Source organism: Aotus nancymaae, unplaced genomic scaffold (assembly GCF_030222135.1).
Source record: "Aotus nancymaae isolate 86718 unplaced genomic scaffold, 86718_ANA_hifiasm-v0.15.2.pri h1tg000028l, whole genome shotgun sequence".
In the NCBI taxonomy this organism is placed as follows: domain Eukaryota; kingdom Metazoa; phylum Chordata; class Mammalia; order Primates; family Aotidae; genus Aotus; species Aotus nancymaae.
In genome coordinates, this window is record NW_026988441.1 from 40,613,232 (window position 1) to 40,621,740 (window position 8,509).

At 62.4% G+C, this 8,509-nt stretch overlaps 1 protein-coding gene across 1 annotated transcript; it reads right to left on the reverse strand.

Annotated features, from left to right (window-relative positions):
- Positions 1-1,162: 1,162 nt before the first annotated feature.
- On the reverse strand, positions 1,163-8,509 carry HMG20B (high mobility group 20B). The gene is made up of 10 exons (XM_064382152.1): positions 8,364-8,509; positions 6,434-7,151; positions 5,982-6,296; positions 5,194-5,397; positions 4,114-4,234; positions 3,468-3,514; positions 3,146-3,218; positions 2,682-2,897; positions 1,798-1,930; positions 1,163-1,556 (listed from the first exon to the last, which is right to left on the reverse strand). Exons 1-10 carry the CDS (start codon positions 8,507-8,509, stop codon positions 1,544-1,546), a joined length of 1,986 nt encoding a protein of 661 aa, XP_064238222.1. The 3' UTR covers positions 1,163-1,543.

Sequence of the window (8,509 nt, forward strand, 5' to 3'; positions counted from 1 at the left end):
TTTGGGAGGCTGAGGGAGGAGGATCACCTGAGGTCGGGAGTTCGAGACCAGCCTGGCCAACATGGCAAAACCCAATCTCTACTAAAAATACAAAAATTAGCTGGATATGGTGGCACACGCCTGTAGTCCCAGCTACTTGGGAGGCTGAGGCAGGAGAATTGCTTGAACCCGAGAGGCGGAGATTGCAGTGAGCTGAGACTGCACCACTGCACTCCAGCCTGGTGACAGAACAAGACTCCCGTCCCAAAAAGGCCACACAACGTGTGATCCCATTTCTATGAAATATCTGGGACAGGCCAAGCCACAGAGGCAGGAAGGGGATTTGTGGGTGCCAGGAGCTGGGGAGGGGATGAGAGTGACTGTTGATGGGGGCGATCAGAATGAGCAGAGATTAGATAGAGGTGATGTTCGCATACCACTGTGAATAAACTAAGTGCCACTGAATTGTGCATTTTGAAATGGCTGAAATGGCCAGGCGAGGTGGCTCATGCCTGCAATCCCGGGGCTTTGGGAGGCTGAGGCAGGAGGGTCTCGAGCCCAGAAGTTCAAGGCTGCAGTGAGCTATGACTGGGCCACTGCACTGCGGCCTGGGTGGCAGACTGAGCCCTGGTCTCTCGTACACAAAATGGCTGGCATGGCAAGCTTTATGCTGCCGATTTCACACAATAAACAAAACCAAAGTCAGTCTGCTGGGGAAGGACTTGAACCCCTATGTGCACCCAAGTTGAAGGATGAACTGAGCAGCCGTGACTGTCCCAAGCCCCAAGCCCCCCACGTGTGCTGAGCCCACAACACACAAGTTCAGGTAGAAGGCAGGATGGAGACGCCTGCCCTGCCGCTGGCTGGCTCTGTGAGCCCCGGCAAGTTTGGGCCCCAGCCTCCCTCAGAAACTCTGAGGCGCTGCTGGAGGTAAGAGAGCAGGCCTGGCACCCCCACCAGGGATGTCATGGGGGGCCATGGCTCCACCTCCTGAGCCCTCCACACCACCCCAAACAACTTACACACTCACCAGCTGAAAACACAAATTCCGTTTCTATTTATTTAAAAAGTCCGGATCCAGCAGTGGGAAGGGGCCGCACCCAGGAGGGTCCCTCGGCTGGAGGACAGCAGGATGGGCAAGACCACCCCCACATCTGGGGGCAGGCATTTGGGGACCCATCCCAGGTAAGTCCCCACAGGGCAGCTGCCTGTGTGGGCCAGGGCACACACCTGGGTAATCTGGGGGATCCTGCCGTGTGCTGGGGGTGGCTGCCTGTCCTGGTCCCGGGGATAACGGGGAGAGCCGCGCGGTGCATGGCTGTCCTCCGAGGAGGGTACCCGCGGTTGTGCGGTGGCAGCGAGTGTTTCTTCTGGGTTCAGGGAGCTGGGGTGATTGAAAGCTAAAGGGATGCTGCAGAAATTTAATTTTAGGGGGGCTGGAGCCCCCAAGGTGCAGGATGGGACCAGGCCCCAAAGGGTGGAGCCTCAGCCTCTCGTCCACGGGGCAGGGTGGGGCAGGGCCGCGCCCGCAGCTTCTCCTCCGCATCGTGGGCCCGCCCACTCCTCACAGGTGCTCGCTGAAACAAGAGACAGGAGGGCCCGGGATGAGGACCGCATCATCTCTGGCCCCCACCAGACCCAGAGGAACCCCAGAGGCCATGCATCAGCTACTCCGACAGATGCCAGGGATGGGGGGCCGGCGTGGATCCCACCTAATCCAGGCACCGGGATCCGCCCTGAGAAGCTTGGAGGAACTCCTGGCGCTCCCCGCCGAGTGAGCCCGGCCCCGCCCCGCCCCCTGCCCCGCCGGGCACACACCTGGCGACCTGGGCCAGGATTTCCTTGATGCGGATGATGAGCTTCTCGTGCTGTGCGGGGTCGCGCTCGATGGCGCCGTGCAGCCTGGCCATGTAGAAGTCCAGGGTGCCTAGCGTGGGCGTCTCGCCCGTGCCTGGGGGACACGTAAGGTGAGTCAGGCGAGGGTTCCAGGGCAAGGGGCAGAGGTGGGGGGTGTACTGTCAGGGCGGGTCTCGCGGAGGGCGCAGGGACGGGAGTCGGTGGGGTTCCCCGGGCGCTCGGGGCGCACGGTGGGTTAGCGTCAGCCGAGGCAGGAGGCGGCTGGCGAGGACGGGGCGGGGTGGGGACCGCAGGTCTGGAGCGGCGGGGGTCCTGGGTCAGCTGAGGACCGTCACAGACCGAGGGAGCGGGGTCGGGGAGGCGGCGGGATGACATCGGGGAGCTGGGGTCGGGTGGGGTGTGACTGGAGGGGCAGGGCGGGGAGAGGAGTGGGTGACGGGGCGTGGGGAGGTGGGGTCAGTGCTCAAGACCGGTCGGGGGCTGGCGAGGGAGAGGCCAGCGAGGGTGGGGCCTGTAGGGAGCAGTGCCTGGAGCGTCCGAGGTGGGGGCACGAAGGGGCTCGCGGGAGGAAGAGGGGTGAGCGGGGACCAGGCGGGAGAAGTCGTGGCCGGAAAGCGCGGTCCGTGGGGGCGAGGCCAGGGACGGAGGCGAGCAATGGGGCGCGGTGCGGAGCATTGGGGTGGGGATGTGGGGTTCGGGAGGGGGCGGAGCTCGGCGGTGTGTGGGGAAGGCAGGACGACAGGCAGGGCCGGGTGACTGGGGAAGGGGACGGGAGGTGGGTCCGGGTGACCGGGGCGATGGGCGGGGCCGGGTGACCGGGGCGGGGCCATGGGCGGGGTCCGCACCCGGCACCGGCAGCGAGGCGAAGCTGGCCGTGAGCGCCTGACGCACAGCCTGCAGCTGCTGCTGCAACGCCAGCGTCCGCCGCTCCTCCAGCGCCAGCTCCTGCTCCAGACGCTCGCGCGCGCTGCTCATGCTCTGCGTGTGCCTCTGCAGCACCGCGTTCTGCTCCTCGAAGGCCACGTTCATCTTCCGCAAGCGCCGCAGCTCTGCCTCGCGGGCTGGGCCGGGGTGAGCAGGGTCAGAGCCCGCGCCGCCCTACTCCCCCCATCGCTCGGCTTTAGCCCGGGACGTGTCCCTGCCCGGGTTTCCGTCACTGCGCCCTCTGCCTCCCGCTCCACATCAGTTCCTGGGCGCTCAGAGGGAACCTCCCGATCCGCCCCCTCCCGCCTTGGGGCCCTCCTGGCCCACGCTCCCTTCCACCACCCACTTCCACGGAGTTCGCATCAGGACCGCAGTTGACAGTCACCTTTGTTTTGGTCCAAGAACTCTTCAGTGAAGATAGGAACATCGAAGGTGGAGAAGCCGTCGCAGTCCCCACCCTAAGACGAAGGGACAAGGTGGAAATTTGCTGGTGGTAGTGGGCAGCCACGTTCCTCCTGGGTGTGCCCAAACCTAGGAGGGTCTCCTGGGGCACCCTGGGTGCGAGTGCAATCAACAGCGTCCCCCCAGTGCGGTGGCACCACCCCCGCTTGCATACATCTGGGCGAAAGGCGATGGCTTAAGCGCCGGTTTTAGAAAACTCCAGACCTTTCTACCTCAGGTGCTTTGCTAGGAGGAGGGTCGCTTACCTTGTGTCCATTCAGGAGGGTGTTCATGAGCCCCGGGCCCGAGTCTTCTGGTGGGGGAGGGGAAGGGAAGGGTCAGCCTCCCAGGTCTCCAGGGACCACGCCCTGCACCCAAGGTCAGCCCTGCTCATGGGCCGCAACAACGCACCTGCGTCCCTCCGCGTCCGGGAATCCCCTACTGTACTGAGTGAGCTCCCTTCACTTCTGTCCGGCCATGTATCTCTCCCCTGCCCACCCCATTGGACTGTACCTCATGTAGTGGAGGCCTTACCTGGGCTGCGGTCGCACCCCACAGAACAGGACCCCAACTGCTCCCGCTGGCCCCTCCCACCATTTTTCTTTCTTTTTTTTTTTTTTTTGAGACCGAGTCTCGCCCTGTCACCCACGCTGGAGTGCAGTGGTGCAATCTTGGCTAACCGCAACCTCCGCCTCCTGGGTTAAAGCGATTCTCCTGCCTCAGCCTCCCGAGTAGCTGGGACTACAGGCACATGCCACCATGCCCAGCTAATTTTCGTATTTTTAGTAGAGCGGCGGTTTCACCATGTTGGCGAGACTCGTCTCGATCTCTTGACCTCAGGTGATCCACCTGCCTCGACCTCCCAAAGTGCTGGGATTACAGGCGTGAGCCGCTGCGCCTGGCCCCTCCCACCTTTCTTGATCTTCTTCTCCTGCATCTTCTCCGTGCACATCTTGTAGGCTTCGGACTGCTGGTATGCCCGCAGTTCCTTCATGTACTGCTGCTTCTCTCTCTCCGCCTCGTCCAGGTACCGCTGGAGGGCAGCACCAGAAGACTTAACCCACCCAGAGGCAGGGATGCCTCCAAAGTAGGACCCAGTCTCCATCACTCAGCTTTCACTGCACCCTCCCCTCTCCTGAACCTTCGATAGCTCCCTATTCCCTTCAGACAGACAACCAGCTCCTCAGCCTGTTGCTCAAGGACCCCCGAGCTCCCACATCATTTCCCATGCCCCTGACTTGTCAGGCTGTGATAAGCCACTCCCAGATGCCAGTCATGGGCAGGCACCCACCTCCAGGATATGCGAATGCCTGGACTACCTCCTACACCCGTTTCTCTTTTTGAAATCTCACTTACAAGGGTGCATGCATATCGGTGGTGGCTTTGGTACATTTTCTTAATGTTTTTGCAATTTTTAAACTAACAGGATATGAAAATCAGGTATCACAAAAACTCCAGGCCACACCCGACTTCTTAGACATATCCTTGTTGGTCCTCCAGTTTTCAATCTGTCTGGCCTTTTGCTAGCCCCACCCTCAAAAGCTGGTTGCCGGCCGGGCATGGTGGCTCACGCCTGTAATCCCAGCACTCTGGGAGGCGGAGGCTGTTGGATCATTGGAGGTCAGAAGTTCGAGACCAGCTTGGCCAACATGGAGAAACCCTGTTTCTACTAAAAATACAAAAATTAGCCGGGCATGGTGGCGGTTGCCTGTAATCCCCGCTACTTGGGAGGCTGAGACAGGACAATTGCTTAAACCTGGGAGTCGGAGATTGCAGTGAACAAGTATCTCACCACTGCACTCCAGCCTGGGCAACAGAGCGAGACTCCATCTCAAAAAACAACAAAGAAAACCCACCAAAAAAAACTGGTCATGGGTGGACATTTCTCCGGCCAGAAGGAAAAACTCTGCATGTGGAATCCTTTGGGGGTCAGGGCTACTGAGGGGTGGTCCGTGGACCCGTCGGCACTGTTCAGGGACTCGCCCCCCCCACCTGCTTCTCTGTTGGCTGCAGCTTGCTCCACTCGGCGCCCAGCATCTTGGTGATCTCAGGAAAGGGCAGGTCCGGGTGGCGCGTGCGGATCTGCTCGCGCCGCTCGTTCAGGAAGCGCACGTAGCCCGTGACCGGTGCCTTGGGCCCATTCGGCAGAATCTTCTTCCGCTTCTTACCCTTGGGCCAGCCGCGTTTCTTCACCGGCTGCAGAACCGGGCTGCGTCGTTGGGAAGGGGGCCTGGAGGCCTGGGGCGGGGCTCAGAGGGGCATGGGCGGGGCCTAATGCTGTATGGGCTGGGCTAGGGGCGGGGCCTAGCTGGGAGAAAGAACCCGGAAGAGATGGAGGTAGGGCCGGGTTAGGAGTCAGGACATGGAGGGTTAGAGGGGTCCCTGGCCAGGCGTGAGGGGATCTGAGGGACTAGGGGCCGAGGTTTGAGCCCAGGGTTAGCGTTGACCGGTTGTGGGCGTGGCCTATTCTCGGTGGGCGTGGCTCCTTGCTGGAGAAAGGGCCCACAGAACCATAGGGAAGGGTGCCGCTCCCAAGGAGTGGAAGTAGGCGGGGCCTTAGCGTGGACAGAGCTGGCATTGGGCGGCGAGCGGAGCCTGGATTTAGAGTGGCAGAGGATCTGTCAGGGGCGTGGCAGCTCGCACGGGGCGGGGTCTCAGCTTCCGAAGGAAAATCTGGGCTGTGGGCGGAGCCACAAGCAATTCAAATCTAGCTTGGGGCGGGGCTTAAAGGCTGGGGCGGGAGCCCGGGGCCTCCCCAAGCTCAGAGCAGGGAATCTCACCTCCTCCTCGTGGGACCCCTTCTCGCCGGCGCGTGGACCGTCGCTGCGCTCTTGCTTGACAGCCACCACGAAGCCCCCATGCTGGCCCGGAGCCTTGCCGCCCGTCGGCCTGGAGCCAAGGATACCAGGGTCAGCCTCGTCCCTAGAGCCTCCCCTCCCCCCAACGTCCACCCTACGGCTTTTAGATCCCGACGGCGGGGCTGCAGGGAGGGTGCATGAGCCCGAGGAGGCGGGGTCTGATGGGGTCAGGATCCGGGAAGGTGGGACAAGCGGGGCTCCTGGGAGGGACTGGAAGCCGAGGTGGGGGGTGCAGGACTGGGTGGAGGGAGAAGCCCCGTGACCCAGGTCGGGGAGTCAAGACCCCGGTCGGCGGGACTGGGGCGGGGGTTCTGGAGCTAGAGCTGCAGCCGGGAAGGTGGCGCGGGCGTGGGGAGAGGGGTCGGCGCACTCACGCGGCGGCCGCGCCGGGCTGCTTGGGGCCGTGGGACATGGCCGCTCCGGGCCGGACCTGGAACACGGACGCGGGTGGAGGTGAAAGGCGCCCGGGCCGCCCGATGGCGGACCGCGAACTGGGGTACCCCGCGATGGACAGCCCCGGGATGCCGAGCCCGAAGCGCTGCGGGGGCCGGATCCGGGGGCGGGGAAGTCCTCGAGGGCGGGCGCCCCAAGAATCCTTTGTTGGGCGATCGCCCCCCGGGAGGCCTGGGTCGCTTCTCCCCAGCCCAGGAAAGACCCCGGCCCGGCCCGGGGACCCCCGCACCCCCGCCCCCTCGCAGGGCCTGGAGTTCCGCGGCTGTTTTCACCTCCAAAGAAACTTTCCCGGACCTCCCGACTGCGCGACGCTCCAACCAACCGCCCGCAGCCCGTCCCCCGCCCCCGCCGGCCGCCCCGCCCCGCCCCCGGCATGCTAATGATGGCCTCGGCGAAAGGTCCCATTGGGTGCGGTCTTCCCCCGGGGTGTGGTCATGCAGATACAGATCGGCGCGCTGGCTGAGGATTGGCCGGGGAGGCCGCTGAGCCGCGTGGGAGGTTGGTAGGGAAGGCGGCGGGCGGTGCGTCAAGTTCGGCTGCGCTCGGCCGCGCTCGGGACCAATCGGAAGCGCGTGGCGGACTTGCCGGGCGGAGCCACTTAAAGGGCCAGTAGGCTCGGCGCGGACTCCTCCTCCGAGTCTGAAGGCGAGACTCGCAGCCGCTGCCGGATGGGGCTACCGGCGGATCCGGGTCGGACCCCGCCCCGGTTGCCATGGGGACGGACGGAGGCGGGTTGCTAGGGTTAAGGTCCTGCGGGGCAGCCCCCAGCCCTAGGACCAGGTGGGTTGTGTTCTTAGCTTTCTGCAAAACCTAGCTGGGAAGTTTCCTATTGATTTACTCAGTTTAGAGCCCCCGACGTCCTGATCCCGGGGCTTCTGGCCTCAGGGGCTGCTCTCTGTCTCTGGGACCCCGGCTTTCCCTCCTGTGCTACGGGAACATCATACGATGCTGAGAACGGGGTGTGGGTCAGGCAGGGGGTGGGGTCGGGAGCTGGGCTGGAAGTGTTTGGGGAAAGATAGTGGGTGAAGGACCTCATGAGGATGGGGGTGGGAGGCTCCCCCCTGGGGATCGGGGACCTCCCAGCAGGAGCCTGGTCTTCTGGCCCTAGGTGGGGCTGCCTCTGCTCCGAGGGCACTCCTGAGGTCACTGGCTGCAGACCACGGCCCACTAGACCCTATACCACCTGCCCACGTCATGTCCCTGCCCTCCTCTTCCTCTTTTTTTTTTAAGATGGAGTCTCGCTCTGTCCCCAGGGTGGAGTGCAGTGGCTTGATCTTGGCTCACTGCAACCTCAGCCTCCTGGGTTCAAGAGATTCTCCTGTCTCAGGCTCGTGAGTAGCTGGGATTACAGGTTTGAGTCACCACACCCAGCTAATTTTTTGTTATTTTTTATTACTATTTTTATTTTTTAGAGAGTCTTGTTCTGTCGCCCAGGCTGGAGTGCAGCGTCGCGATCTGGGTCTCACTGCAACCTCCCCCTCCCAGGTTCAAGTGATTCTCCTGCCTCTGGAACAGATGGGACTATAAGCGTGTGCCACCACGCCTGGCTAATTTTTGTATTTTTAGTAAAGACGGGGTTTCACCATGGGAGCCAGGCTGGTCTCAAACTCCTGACCTCAAGCAATCCGTCCACCTCGGCCTCCCAAAGTGCTGAGACTACAGACTCCTGAGCCACCGTGCCCGGCCAGTTTTTTTGGTATTTCTAGTAGACACGGGGTTTCCTGTGTTGGCCAGGCTGGTCTGAAATCCTGACCTCAGGTGATCCTCCCACCTTGGCCTCCCAAAGTGCTTGGATTACAGGGATGAGCCACCACACCCGGCCTACTTCATTTAAGTCTGCTCAGATGTCACCTGCTCAGCCAGGCCTTCTCTGCTTTGTTTTTTTCTTCAAAAGTCGGCTTCCTCCGTGTGGCCATAGTGGGTGCTCGATACACATTCATGGAATCCTGCAAAGGTCTAGGAGGCAGATGCAGCTGCTTTGGAAAACGGGCTGGCAT